Source organism: Apus apus, chromosome 4 (genome assembly GCF_020740795.1).
Source record: "Apus apus isolate bApuApu2 chromosome 4, bApuApu2.pri.cur, whole genome shotgun sequence".
Classification (NCBI taxonomy): Eukaryota; Metazoa; Chordata; class Aves; order Apodiformes; family Apodidae; genus Apus; species Apus apus.
In genome coordinates this window covers 37,370,347-37,385,814 of record NC_067285.1, presented here as the reverse complement: position 1 = coordinate 37,385,814, position 15,468 = coordinate 37,370,347, and the positions used below count along the sequence as shown (strand labels likewise).

Sequence of the window (15,468 nt, the reverse complement as noted above, 5' to 3'; positions counted from 1 at the left end):
GCAGGCACACACAGCTGTTCCCCATCAAGGGCTGTATCAGGAAAAACTCCCCCTTTATTTTTTTTTGTAAACCAAATAAAATTTTTACTCTAAGTTTTGCAGATTTACTTTAATACAAACCTACAGCTAACCTAACTACAACCACATGATTCCCTGCACAAGCAAACAAATTACTCATTTAACACCAACTGCCTCCTTCCCTGGCACACCACTACCTGTGCAGGGTTTTAAGGAGTGTTTCTTGCCTACCTGTATGACCACCAATGCTTTTAATTGTGTATCTTCCTAGAGCAAGGACGCCAATTTGATAACAAATTACTGCCAGTTCTCTTTTTCCCCCTAACATGGTTCAGCTGTTTGGAAGGCAGATCAGCTTTTACCAAATTTTAGCCTAAAGATAGCAATCCAATTGTTGGAGGAGGTGTCCTTTCGCAATTTAATGATCCAATTACAAGCAGGACTACTGCTCTTACTCATTGTTGAAGAACATCAATGAGTCAATAAGAAGATTACACTCTCTCAGCACACAGGTCAGCAAATCAAGCCATCAATTTATACCATGAACAAAGTCTAAAAGGAAGAGAGTTTGTGCAACAGAAGGTTACACACTGTTCAACCAAAGGAAAGATAAGAGCTGGCTTGCTGCATCAGGAAGTGTCTGCCAAGACAAAAAACCTGCCTCTTGCTCCAGAGGATGATGGCTTTCAAAAGCCACATCCAAGTGGCCCTCAAAAGCCCAGGTCACTTGCTCTAGCGCATGTCAATACAGGCTGAGCTTTCATGAGACAAGAGGTAATCTATGGCAACACTAGCTGTCAGAGAAGTCCACCCACAGAGAAAACACACTGAGACTGTCCTGAAAAGGAGGCGTTTTCTCCACTCCAAGGTGAAGTCTGAACCAACTGACAAAAGGTTTAACTGGGGGACTTGCCTGTGAATTCACACTGTGAGCAGATATGCAGGAATTCAGCAGGGGCACAGGACAGGCTCAGTACTACCAGCTCCACACAGCCATGGTGGTGGTGCAGTCTGAAAGACACCTCGCTCCCCTGTGCGCCCTGGTGAGCCTGCAGCTCTTCCGACCAGGCTCCTGACACGTGTGCACACACATACACATACCCTTCCCCCTTAGGCAAAACGCTACTTAGCAAACCCAGAAACTTGCCTGTGTTTCCTGCTCAAAGGACTAAAGCCACAGAAAGGTTCTGCAAGGAGGATGTTACACTTTTTCCTACCTGTGCCTTTGCTGTGCCAAGAGATGCACATTCATTACAGTCCCTCTTCTGACCAAAATTCATGGTTCTGCCTACATCTTTCCCCTTGTTTTTAGGACCTTCCCCTCCAATTCCCTCATTTAAAAATTGTAAAACTTTTGGATCCTTCAACCCCTTTCTCTTCCCTTCCCCTCCATTCTTTGTTCCCTCCTCTTAGTCTTTTGACTAGTTTATTATATCCTCCCACTCCACACACACCTTCATGGAAGTCTTTTTATGTTGTAGGACACATTCATATCCCTCCTGTCAGTCAACAAATGGGAACAGCAGCAAAACCCACATGCCTACAGAAGACAGAAGGCTGTTCCTTTGACGCCCCACAACTTCCAGCTCAGAGATCTCCTGGGTCAGATGAGGCCTCTGTGTAATTTAGGGCCTTGCAATGAATCATTTGTCAGGTCTTTCCTTACATCCAAGAACCTTTCTAGCACACAAAACATCCTGTGGCAAGGAGCTGCACGCATTGTTCTTATTTTTTTCTCTTTGTGGGTGCTAGGTACCATTTAATCCTTTCTACTTACACCTTTGCAATACTATTAAAGCCATTCCTTTTTTTCCCAAATGATCTATATCCTTTCAGACCAGAGTATCAGAAATGCACATTACTCAAGACAGTCAAATATAATGCTCCTCCATTTTCTGTATTCCCATCTAACACCACCTGTAGTTAGCTTACAGAAGTTGGAGCTACTTCCAGACAATTATAATGAACTCAAAACTCAGCTTCTGAGCAGTAAGTTATCCCAGATTCCACCTGACAGATAAGATCATTTTTACCACACGCATTACTTCACAGAGCTGCAATTTTCAAGCCCAGTTAGTCTCACCATGTTCTTTTACAATCCTCCCAGTAGAAACAATTTATCTTATTTACCTTGAATAAAAGTGCTGCATTTGCAGTGCCACTTAACTTTTCACCTCTTTTCCCCAGCCATTTACAACATGCTGAGCAGCCCAGATCCTTGCAGATCTATCTCCACTGGTGACCTGTCTCTGCTAGGAAAAATCCATCAGCAGTTCCTACCCTCCATTTCCTGTATGTTTAATTTCTTTTTTTTTTTTAATCTGTGTATCAACCTTACCCCTTAAACCTGGGCTGCTTGATTTCTTCTGATAAGGAAACCCATTGAAAGGCAATTGGAAATCATGACTGTGCTTCCCTGTTTGCATGCATGCTGATCCTTCCCCTTTTCATGCTTCCTTTATTTAATCATCATAGAATCATAGAATGGTTTGGGTTGGAAGGGATCTTAAAGATCATCTAGCCCCAACCCCTTGCATGGGCAGGGACACCTCCCACTGGATCAGGTTGGTCAAGGCCCCATCCAACTTGCCAGGGATGGGGCAGCCATGACTTCTCAGAACAACCTGTTCCAATGACTCACCATCCTCCTAGTGAAGAATTTCCTCTGATGTCTCACCTAAATCTCCCCTCTTCCAGTTTTGATCTGTTACCTCCTATCGTCTCACTACAAGTCCTTGAACAAAGCTCCTCCCTAGCTTTCCTGGAACCTCTTCAGGCACTGGAAGGCAGCCATGAGGTCTCCCTGGAGCCTTCTCCAGGCTGAACAACCTCTCAGCCCGTCTCCAGAGCAGAGCTGCTCCAGCCCTCAGGTCACCTTTGTGGCCTCTTCTGGACTCACTCCAGGAGCTCAATGTCCTTCCCATGTTGGGGGGGTCCAGAATTGTACACAGCACTCCAGGTGGGGTCTCACCAGAGTAGAGGGGCAGAATCCCCTCCCTGGACCTGCTGCTTTTGATGCAGCCCAGGACACAGGTGGTCTCTGAGCTCCAGCACACGACGCCAGCTCACACTAAGCTTCTCATCCACCACCACCCCCAAGTCCTTCTCCTCAGGGCTGCTCTCAATCCATTCTCCACCCAGCATGTAATTTTGCTTGGGATTACCCTGACCCCGGTGCAGAACCTTGCACTTGTTGAACTTCATGCAGTTTGCACAAGCCCACTTCTCAAGCTTGTCAAGGTCCCTCTTGATAGCATCCTTCCCTCCATAATTATTTGCTTTTAAATCATCACACCTGTCAGCCCCCACAAGGTTCTGGGCTGCAACCAACACTCACTGGCTGTTGTTTCAGCTATTTCATTCAAGTCCTTATCGCTCCAGCTGGCACATTTTCATTTCATCCCAGCTGCCCGCCCTCACACACAGGCCTGCTTCCAAACCTGGTGGTCTGTAGTTTACAGTTTACTAAGCAAGGAAGCCAGTAATGTAAACATGCTGCTAAAGTCTCCAAAACAAGTGTTACATAGGATGAAAGCATTATTCACTCCACAGGGAGTGGATTTCACACACACATCCCCCCCCCAGGAGAAAAAGTTTTCATAGATGCTAAGAAACAAAACCCAAAAATGAACATTCTGGCTATCAGGACTGGCTTTGCAGCAAGGTTTGGCTTTACCTTCCAGCTGACACTAGCCAGAATTTTGTTATGGAAGTAAATCACAAAAAATATGGTTAAATTCTTAGTTATAAAAACCCAGCAAGACACACAATTCCAGACCAGAAAACAAAGGACTGCATATACACATACACAGAGAAGTCTTATAGAAGGAAAGAAAATCTCATGAAGGCAAAAGAACGAATAAACAAGGTGCTCATTCTCACTGTAACTTGAGATTTCATTTCATTTCAACTGCCATAGTCTCAAGAAATCCTGATGGTGACAGGCCAAACCACCTCGAGAAATAAAGCAATCCTCCCCCACTCACAGCTATCCCACCTTATTATTTTAACAAGGATTAAAACTGCTTCCTTATACAATATAACCCTGAGCTTTCCAAAGCCTCTACCATGGTACACTTGATTTCTCAGCAGCACTGGGTATCTGATTTCTAGGACTATCCAAGCATTCCTTGCTTAGTCTCTGGGGTCATGACTCCAGTTCATATGTGGTTACATGTAATGTAATAACGACAATAAAAATCACCACCAAGGTTAAAATAGCAAGAGTAATACTCTTCATTATGAGGAAATGGTGGAAGATTGCCTCCTGAGAGCTTGTACACAGGCAAAGGTTACTACTGCCCCTTCATTTCTGAGAAAGACAGGAGTGCAAAGCACAACCAACAAAACACTGATAAAATGCAAGACAGTAGCTAATATTAAACAGAAGGCCTGAGGTTTCCACACTCAGTCTTCTTTACAATCAATTAATGACTCAACATCACATGGAAGCACCAAAGTTCTCAACACCACAGCGTGGCAACTGCTAATGATACTCCAATTCACTTTCTTCCTCCCTTCTACTTAGTAGTGAATGACTTGGGAAAGCACACTGATCTCATTTCTGTCTTTAAAGGGAGACAAAAAGACTGTGCATAAAACTTTGTCTTAAAGTATTAAGAGCTTGTCTGAAAGTGATTGCTGGCAATTGGTTTCACATTCATTTTATGGGGCCTTTCCAAACAAGCTGAAGCAACTGTCACTAGGCAGAACACGAGCAGGGCCCATGGAAGACAAGTGTCACCTTCAGCTGCTGAACCACCCACACTGTAACCCCTCTAAGTAGATCTGACCACAGATGAAAATTAAGAAGTTCCTGACCAATTCACCAGCACAACCCCAAAAGCTAACGAAGCCTCACTTCATCTAATTTCAGAGCTTCTGCAGTTTCAAAGGCTCTTTTCCAAATGATCCCACCTCCGATGTTCTTAAGGAACCTCAGAGAAGAAAAGCACCATTGCAGCAGCATCGTGTTGATGTTAAACTTTGAACCATTATGAGGAGCCAAAACCAAGGGGGTCACACCACTTCTCAAACCTTTCCTGCACAGGGTGAATACTGGTTAGACCAGTTCATTGGTGTGTCAGCTGCCTAGGCATTGTTTTTCTTGCTTTTTTAATACCTTAGATAAAAGGATATGACTCTATAAAAGCTGCTGAGTTATCTTCTCAGAGTAATCCTGAGCTAGCAAGTATATTAGGTAATTAATGAGGTTCAGTATGTTCTGGGAGGTTTGAAAGGCACTTTAAAGATCCAGTTCTAAGCAGATGGATGAGGACACATGCCCAGGGGAGGTCCCCTGGACTGCTCAGGTACCTGACAGAAGTCAGCAAACACACAAAGTAACACAGAAGCAGGGATGCTGCTGAACATGCTCCAAGGACTATGAAGAATTCCATGGTTTCCCTAGAAGAACCCTTTTACTCAGAAGCCCCATCTTCAGCAGAAGTCATCCCATTTCTCTGATTTTCAAGACCTGCACATTTTTCAGGTGCAGTACTGTAAATTGTGTGGTCTGTTGAACTGTGCAGCTGACACATTCTGTGAATAGATGACTATCTTACCACAAGGATCAGTTCATTCATCACATGCACATGCCTGCTCTCTCTGAGCAGATACACTGAAGTCAAGCAGGGATTTGTGGTTTGGCTTTTATTTTGGCAAGTTATATATCACTATGGAATTAACAGAAGAGGTGACAAGCACCTACCCCAGAAGCTTTCAACACAGGCTCTCCCATTACCCAAGAGAGCCAGGGGAGATGGTGGGGAAACCCCTGAAGTGGCCCCATACAAAGCCTCACAGTGGGTCACCCCTGGGTGACCCACCCTCTTGGGTGGGTGATCAAGCATATTGAATATTTGAAGCTAGAAGAAAAAGTATAAAACAGCTTTTATGAATAGTTGATATCCTTAGAGCGTGCCACAACCAATTTTCAAATCCACTCCTGTCCATGTGTGTAGCTGTTAAGCATTTTTTTTAAAGACTATCTGCTTCGGGTTGCATTAACTACCAAAATACATGGATTTCTCATGAATACACACAGTTCCTGTTGGCACAACAGCTCTCCCTGATCACAAATGTAAAGCTCACCTGGGCACCTCACAGCTGAAAAGCAACACCCATCTTTATCCCTTCCACATACACTTTTCCTACTGATCCATACCCATGCAGAAACAGGGGCTTCCTCCTGCATCCACAGTGTTTCCCCTTCCTCCTCCCAAGCTCAGTGAGCCCAGTCTCCCAGCCAGGCAAGACAACAGTGAGCCACGGGGTGAGCTGGCAGTCCCATGAAACACACAGACCAGATAAGCCTCTTGAGGAGGGATGGGGACCCATAAAGCCTGAGGTCATTCCTAGCATCAGCACCATATTAGGTGGGGGGAAAGAACAGGATTTGGTCACTAGCTGTAGCCCACATAAAAGCCACAAAGAACTCAAGGCTTCTTCTGAGGTAAGGAAAAACCTCGACTGCTCCTGATACTACATCCTGATGTCAAAGCTCCTCTAAATACCACAGCTTTGGGAAACTGGACACCTAACTACTTAAACAAATGCTGACTGGTAAGAGCAGTCTGTCAAGGGTTCTTCCACAGCAGCACAGCTGCAAGTGAACGTGCAGGTAGGTATCACCACGTGGCAGTTCTAGCAATACACTGAGGAGCAGGGACACCTGCAGTGAGGCCCAGGCTCCAGTGAGGGGAAAACCCCAGGAGTAAGTGAAGAATATTTCTCCATTAGCTTCTCTACACAGTTGCATAGCATGACTCTGTATTTTCTATCCATAGCAGGAAGACTTGGGAAAAATGCAGTTCTTATGTTTTCACAAAAATAAAGTGCTTTACGGACTAAGACAACTGCCCAAGTGCTCCATTTCAGCACTAGAAGTCACCTGGTTTAACTTTATATTCAACTCTTGCGATACAATTTTTTTTTTTTGTTAATTAGGAAAATGTGTGTGGAACAGAGTCCTGGCCTCCAACCTTCCCCTAGGAATGTAAGCACATTTCCTTCCAGAGTGGTAAGAAGGTACTGAGGGAACGTGGTCCTGAAAGGCCAATGTGACCGTGGTAAAGCCTCAAAGAGTAGATGCTTTTCTCCTGAAAAATTACCCTTTATACTTTCTGGCTACTGAGGGTGAAGAGGAATATGGTCCACGCATGGGTGTGCTAATAGGTGGTCAATAACACAAGTATCAATAAACTGAGCATGAGGCCCAAGTTCCTGCATACTGACAGGTGTCCCAGCACTGTTCCACCAGCTCTCTGGATGGGGACAGTTGACATGTATATAGGGAGAATCCCTTTCAAGACCATCTCACTGCACAGCAAGACCTACAGAGAAGAGACTATTTATTCCTGGTTTAAACCAAAAATTCTATTGGAATTTATGATGAAAGATCCTAAAAATGTCTGAAACTTTTGCACTTCAAATTGAAGTTGGGGCTATATTAGCCATAAGCATAGTCATTGTTTCAACACCTTCGTTATTTTCTCAAGTAGAGACTAATCAGCAGAAGACACCCTGGAAGAAAGTGAACTTCAACAGGGTAACCAAGAAGGCAACCAAGCTGGGTGAGCACTCAGACTGCAAAGTCAAGAAACAGTTCATGGAAGAAACAAGGTTACAATAAAAGCCAAGTTCCTCTTTTTAATTCATCTGTATCAGGGTCTGAAAACTGGGCAAAGCCTTTGAATATAAATTCTTAAAGAATGTTACAAAAATGCAGCATTACCGACACTGTTCTACACTGCCAAGTCTGGAGCAGGAGAGCTCACCCAGATCCCTTAGCTTCTTGCTGGAACAGATCTGCTCCCCTTTCTGCTTTTGGACAGCCCAGGTAAGCTTTCCAGAAAGAACGAACTTGGAGCGTTTTTCCTAATTTTTTTAAAGTAAACAGCCAGTTACAAATCAATGTTAAACACTGCCAAATTGAAGTAACATTCCACTAAAAGGTCTTTCACCGTCACCAAGATTCATTCCCTGACTAATGAACTACTGCAAAAATATTTAACCTTTTTTCCTTGAAATTGTACAATACTGTAAAAGAAGCCACACTCATGCACGCACATTTCTACAAGCAAACATTTCCTACAGTTATTAACATGGGTGTATTTTTTAATTGCATGGTTCCTTGTTTTCAGCTCTACTCTCAGATTGCCACGGGTTCTGGGATAAGACTCTCCCTAGATGGAAAAGGCAGCCGGATCCGCCCTCCAGATGAGAGGAGACGCCGAGCTGTTCCCATCCATCGGCAGCGGCGGATTTCCACACATTCTTAAGAGCACCGGGTAACCCAATCCAAGTTCTATTCAAGTCTTCAGTGCTTTTTAAGACTGCCACCTCACGTCACGGGATGGAGTGACACGCTCCTTGACTGCAAGGCCACACACACTTCGGGAGCTTTCCCTTCCCGCTTCGGGTGGTGCAGACTACCCGCCCAGCTCGCTCAGCTTTGAATTTGTAAGGTTTTTTGGGTCCCCGCCCTTTAAACAAACGCAGGATCTTAATACCTGCCTCCCTCTGTGGTGGCCATACAACACGAGAGCCCCCGAGACTGCAATCAAACTTCTGCAGCCAAAGCTGAGAGGCAGAATCATAGAATGCTCTGGGTTGGAAAGGACCCTTAAGGTCTTCTAGCCCAACCCCCATGATGGAATTACAGGACAAAATTACAGCAGCCCTTTAGTAACCTGCCTCAGACACCTGCTCTTCCCCAAGCAGCCTGCTCCACCTTGTCACTTAGTGACTGCTGATCCAGTTCTCAACAAATCATAAGTACAGACACAGATTCTGTCAACTATGGCACTGTTTTCATTAATACTAAACTTAACTGCATGTAAGATACCCCTTTAAAGACACACAGAGCTCCTTTTTAACTAGTGCATAGAATTGAAGATTTAAAGGCTGTCACTGTTCAAAGAGTAAATTCCACTAAAGCAAACAAAATTGATCACTCTCCTTACATGAGTCAAGCTACATGAAGAAGTTGTTTTTCAGATTTCATAAGGACAGAGGGGTGTGAAGAGTCTTGGTTGTCTGCTTTTCTGCTAACCTGCACTTCTTCCAGACCTTCTCATCCCCAGTTCTTACTTGCTGTGTTTATAGAGACAGACACAGCACAGAGGCCATCCCAGCAGCAGTACTTGCCAACCTGCTCATAGTTGGGTGTTAATGACCTAATGTGTTTTTCATTTAGCTCTCCAGGAGGCCAAAGAAAGGATGCAGTGAAGAAGTTAATGTAAGGGGTGATCTAGCATAACCACCAAGACCAACACTAGAGATGTCACTGCCTCCCACACAAGCCTGAAACTTCCAGACACCAGTGACCATTTGATTTCTTAATCCAGCTCAGCTGAAGAGTGGCAGATACCACAGCTGCCTCCTTCAGCCCACCTTTCATTCCCAGCACCTCCTCCCAAAAATAAGCTTTGCAACTGCCAAGTTTTAACCCTCTCATGGCCAAATGAACAGAGGTGTTTCCTTTGTGCTGGCTGGTGCACAGCACAGGTACGAATCAGAAAGGCACCTGACTGCCATGCAACAAACACACACTAAAGGGCAGCAAAAAGCCAACCACTTCAACTGACCTACTACACAGCTCTTCTACCACTGTTAATGTCCAACATGGAACCTCAGACAGCAAACTTTTGAAAGAGCAAAACTTCTTTGCTGTCTTCTCTGCTATAATCAACTTTATGGATTGTTCCTCCAATCCAAGTTGTGAATGCTACTTCTATTTGAGTCTGCCAACTAAAAGGAAAAAAAAAAGTGTTCTCCAACCAGTTATCACAAACAAAATCCCAACATACATACAGCCTGACATACCCCTGATTCATGCATTTGTTGCTGAAATATATGTCATTAATATAATTCTGCTGGGTGTTAGCCAGATCTGCTTTAATATATTGAATATAGAAATGAAGTCCATGGATGCTAGGAATGCAAAAACATCCACCACATGTACCTATCAACACCAAAGCTCAATTTGCTGATTATTAAAGCTACTTATCAATTGGTTTCTATAGTGTTTAAAGGCACAACATTTACACAATCTTATGAGCACATCCTTGATGTTGTGTACTTATATTTCCACACTTATATGCTAAGCTATTCATTCATGTGACTGATCACTAAACTATGAATTCACAGTTCCTCAGCTTGCATTAGGAACATGCATGGAGGCTGTAAATTAATTATACGAATGCAAAAAAGAGCCTGGAGCAGCTCTCAGAAAAAAGATTACCAGCACATGAAAGCAACCACAGGTAATTCTGCAACACAAGTGTCCCCACCTGTAACTGAAGCCTTTGTTTTGTCCATGCCACAACAGAGCCCAGTTTCGTTCCCATTTTACTTGTCCCCAGCACACCAACTCACACAAGTTAAGATCAAAATCAAACAGATACTAACTCACAGCTGCTGACTGATACCAGCTCTCAGGAACAAACAATACACAGAAATAGCAGAGAATCTCATCTCCAGCTTTTAAGGAAGCATTGGGATGGTTATACCCACCACACTACAAAGGTCTGTGCAGCTCAGTGGATGGAGTGCTGCTGCTACTGTTTTTCCACTGAGACAGTGTTGTTAGACATTAAATATAGTGTTGTTTTGCATCTTAGTCTTAGAAGCATAGTGTTGGGGTGGTTTTTTTTATATACCCTAGTGTTAGGAATATAATCGTTTGTTTAAGAGAGAAGTGAGATATCTGCACATCCCAATGACACCTGGGGTGGTTACTGCCCAAGAAACTGAGGGACTTAATTGGGCTCCATCTGGGGGATCCAAACACGGAGCAGGATTTATGGCCAAGATCAGACCAAACAAAGCCACTTCTATCTTGCTCCTCAGGGCAGGATGACACCAGTAGGTATAGATCATTTTGGTGATTGGGAAGACAGTCAAGGGGGCAAGAAAGGTCAAAATTTTACCTTAAAAGGTAAAAAGTAACCTGCTAGAATGGAATGTGTGAACAGGGGCAGGAAACTTATAGGATAATTAGAAGCATCAGATAGGCTGTAAACCCTGGAGTACCCAGCCAGTGGGGAAACAGGGGAGGGAACTTTGCATCGGAACAGGGAATATAAAGTTATTCACCTTACTTGTTTAGGTCACCCATTCTTGCAAGAGTGTGAATAACCTGTGCTCCTCTGAAGGATCTATTTGGGCCTCTTCACTGGTGCGACAAATGTTTCTCACAGTGTGACTGTTGCCACATCATGGCAATGGATGAAGACAAACCACTTTATCAGACCACCATCCTTTGAAGGCACCTGGTTATTTTATCTTTCAGTCTACTAACAAGTTACTGGTAAAGCCTAATACCTTCCTGCAGGTACAGTGTTGCTCCTGAACTGCAGCCTTGCTGTAAAAGAACAAGGATGGGAAACTAAATATCCTAGGAGGTGCTCTGGGGCTGGCAGGTGACCCACTGACTGTGGATTCATGCAACAAACCCAATGCATTCACAGCAACTTCAGGACAGAAGTGCCTTTTTCCTGTTCTTACAGGACACTCCGTGTATCACCTGCAGTCTGCCCTCCCCTGGCTACAAGGCAGGTTTGTTACAACAAGGCTGGTCTGCTCTTAGAGCTCTGGCCTCTGGGTTCCTGCAACAGCCTGTTCTGGTCTAGAGTCACTAGGTGTTTGGATTGATCTGGAATAATTATTGTTCTGTAATCACATTCCAGAACCTTTTATCTGAACAGAAAGCTTTAATAATGCAAGAGACTCAAATCAAACACATGCAGAAACACTTCCATATTGAAGTAAGCAGATCACAGAGCATGTCACAAGGATGCTTTCGAGCCACCACCTTCTATTTTCACAAGTAACTTTTAACACAGACATTTTAAACAGAAAGCTCATTGTTTTAACTCAATGGCCTCTTCTCAAACTGCACAGGAAGGGAACACTATCTGACACAGCAGCTGACTATGCCTTGGAGGGCTGTGTGCATCAGTAGGCTAAAAGATGGAAATACATTAGATGGGCACAAGACCATCAATGGAAGCAAAAAATAATCACTATTTGAAGTAATATTGCTCTTAAAAATGTAAACCTCTCCACTAAAATTCTCCTAGCTCAAACTCCCCTAATATTGCTACGGTTAGAAGCAAAGTACTTAACATCTATTCACACTTAACCCAACCCAGGATTAACCACAGGGAGCTCATAGCCAAAGCACAAAAGCCTTTTTATTTACCTTTTGCTCTCTTCCACTGCTTTGTCCAAATGCTGGAAGATATCCTGGAATAAAATGCAGCTGGAGCGACTATTGATGTCATAGCCATATCCTCTCTTCCAGTATTGCTTCAGGTCATTCAGGTATTCCAGTACCTAGTCAGAATTCCCAAGTTTTTATCATGGCACAGAAGGAAAACAAAAAACCCACAACCTGGAGCCATGATGCTACCACACACTGCAGGAAATCAAGAATTCTTGGACACACAAGAAAAAACATAACATCTTGGAGGACCTAGAAGGCCTCATTTGCTGTCCTTCAGAATCAAGGCATTTTATCATATGATTATAGGCAAAACAAAGCTGTTCAGAGCATTTCAGCTATTACAGAAGTAAAAGCACTATGCGAGTTAAGCACAATAGGAAAGAAAAAGGCATTTTAACCATGAGAAATCAAAATTGCTCCAATATTTAAGTCTGAACAAAGCAGTCTTGCTGCTTTGATCAATCCAGAGCTCTTCGGAGACCAAAGAAATGCTTCACTAGGTTGAAGAATAAGGGGCACATAACTTACAACTTTGGATTGTGTAAGGAATTCTATCTGAACACGGAGGCATCTTTTGAAGGGTTCTCAAATCTCTCTCCCCTTTAGCACCTACACCTACCTGGGCATCTTCTTCAGTGAAAAGTGAACACCATGGAGAGGTCACATTTTTTATAGCCAACTCATAGGAGCAGGTAAGAAAAGCCACTTGAACAAGATCTGCAATAAATCCGACAAAAAAGCAAAAGATAAAACCACTGCTACACAAGTAGCAACTTTCTCACAGCTTGCCTCTGAAAGGCAACTAAAATTTGGCAATGTATTCCAATAAACAACCAGCAGTCCAAAGGCCAAAATGAAGCTTTCAACAGATTGATCACTCAGAATCTACGTTTCTGACTGCAAGTTTTTCACATTAAATTGCTAGAAGGGGAAAACTTCACATCAAATGTGTGTCCTCATCACCACAAGGAAGGAGTGTCTGTTCAACACAGACCAGTCTTTGACTACCACTACCCAAGCTCCACATTAGTTGCCAAGTTTGACCAGAGGTGAGCTGCAACTTCAGGACTGTGGCTTTAGGGACGTGCTGGAAATGACAGCAATGCCTGTTTGGGGTGGTTGCTTCCCCCAACACTTGACCACACAAGGAAACCTGGCACTGCTACTCTGGGCAGGGGAAGAAGTTACAGCGTGGCCATCCAGGTCCACCTTCTCCTGAGGTTATTTGTGGGTTTGAATTCTAACAGGCATTACAAAAGCTACATCTGCTTGACAAAGCAGAATTAAAAGAACAACACACTCGCATCCCTTCAAGCAAAGGAAATGTTGATTTCACCTGTTGAAAAGGTATTTTCAAACATCTTTTCCTTCTGACTACTGAGTAACAAGCATTCATTACTGGAACACCAATACACATTTTCAGCCTTAAGCATTTAATTAGTGACTGTGTCTCTGATTTACAGGGTATCTTGCAGTACCTACTCTGCATAAGCAGGTGGTGTCTCAGAGGTAGTTCTCACCCAGACTTGGAGCTGAAGCCACCTGTAAAAGGCACCCATTACCTGCGTTCAGCTCCTCCACGGGCAAACACAAGGCACTCGCCACCTTCTCCAAGACCTTCCTCATCTCCGGCCCCTCTTTGAAGGCATTCACCTGGCACATTGCTGCCTCATTCTCTTCCACCAAGGCCACAAACTTGGCGCAGTGATCGAAAAACCGCATCAAGGAGTCATTAACTTCCACCTCCACCTCTGAAAGCAAACGTGGGCCTCAGGGACGCAGCCCAGGGAAGCACCACCATCCCCAGGGGGACCAGGGCCCAGCCACCCAGCCACGCTCCCCGGGACAGTCCCCTCACCACAGTGGTGTCCCTTCAGAGGGGGATGTGGGGTGCTGAGCCCCCCCAGATGTGGGGGCACGGGACTGGCCCCACAGCTTCCCTCAGCCTGGGGCAGCACTACCTCAGCCCCTCAGAGAGGGCCGAGGGGTCCCCTCAGGAAAGGAGAAGGAATCCCTAAGGGAGTACCAGAGATCCCACAGGGAAGGAACGGGGGATCCCTCAGCCCCCCCGGAAGAGAGCAGGGATCCCTCAGGGAGGATCAGAACTCCCACAGGGAAGGGAGGCCCATGGAGGTCCCTCGGGAAGGGAGCAGGGATCCCTCAGGGAATTCCAGAAGCCCCACAGGGAAGGAAGGTCCCTCAGGAAGGGAGCAGGGATCCCCCAAGGGGTTCCAGAGGCCCCACAGGGAAGGGAGGCCCACGGAGGTCCCTCGGGAAGGGAGCAGGGATCCCTCAGGGAGGATCAGAACCCCACAGGGCAGGGAGGCCCACGGAGGCCCCTCAGGAAGGGAGCCAGGGCCCCTCAGGGCGCGCCAGGAGTCCCCGGGAGCGCCGGGCACCCGCAGGCCGGGGCCGGCCGGGACTTACCGTCGCCGCCGAGGCCGAGGGCCGGCCCGAGCCCGCGCCGGAAGGCCTCGCCGCTCTGCAGGCAGCGGTGCTTGGAGCTGCTGGCCAGCGCCAGCGGGCGGCGGGCGGCGAAGAGCGCGGGGAAGCGGGCGGCCAGGCGGCGGGCCAGGTGCTCCATGTCGCGCCGGCCCTGCGGCGCCAGCCGCCCGTCGAGGCTCTCCTCGTACCACATGGGCCAGGCGGCCAGGGCGGCGGCGGCGGGGCAGGCGGCCGGGCGGGGCAGGCGGGCGTGCAGGCGGGCCAGGCGGCGGACCTGCCCGGCCGTGGGGTAGCGGGTGCCGTGGCGGAGCAGGGCGCGGAGCTGCAGCGGGGCGCAGGCGGCGGGCGGCGGGGCGGCCGCGCCGGGGCCCAGCGACAGCGGGTCCCGCGCCAGGTGCGGGTTCACCTCCTCGTAGCGGGACTTGGTGCCGAAGTAGCCGCTCAGCCCCGCGCCCGCCGGCGGCAGCAGCAGCAGGACCAGGGCAGCGGCAGCGGCCGGGAAAGCAGCGCGGGCCCCGCGCGGCGCCATGGCGGCTGCCGCGGGAAGGGCGGGGCCGCTAGATAAGGGGCCGGCCCGGGCGGGACGGGCCGCGCTGCCTCCCCCCGGGGGCGGCATCGTGGGCAGAAATCCCGCCTTTCCCACCCGGGGGGGGCTCCTCGTTATCCTGCGGCCCGCGATTCCTTCCTTGTGCCTGCCCCGGGAGGCAGCCCGCCAGGCGAGGGGCGGCCCGGGGAGGTGGTGGCGGCTTCGGCTCCTCTCAGCTTGGGCTGTC

General features: G+C 46.7%; 1 protein-coding gene across 2 annotated transcripts in view; it reads right to left on the bottom strand.

The window, feature by feature from the left end:
- The window catches only part of MINPP1 (multiple inositol-polyphosphate phosphatase 1), a 49,534-nt gene extending 34,293 nt beyond the window's left edge, over window positions 1-15,241 (bottom strand). For both annotated transcript variants that reach the window (XR_007889258.1, XM_051617055.1), the window contains exons 1-4: window positions 14,678-15,241; window positions 13,813-14,001; window positions 12,870-12,967; window positions 12,227-12,360 (exon numbers count right to left, since the gene is read on the bottom strand). Coding sequence is in view for 1 of the 2 variants with exons in the window: in XM_051617055.1 (XP_051473015.1) it covers window positions 12,227-12,360; window positions 12,870-12,967; window positions 13,813-14,001; window positions 14,678-15,224 (968 nt within the window). In the remaining variant the exon portion in view is untranslated. The remainder of the gene's footprint in view (window positions 1-12,226; window positions 12,361-12,869; window positions 12,968-13,812; window positions 14,002-14,677) is intronic.
- Window positions 15,242-15,468: the final 227 nt, after the last annotated feature.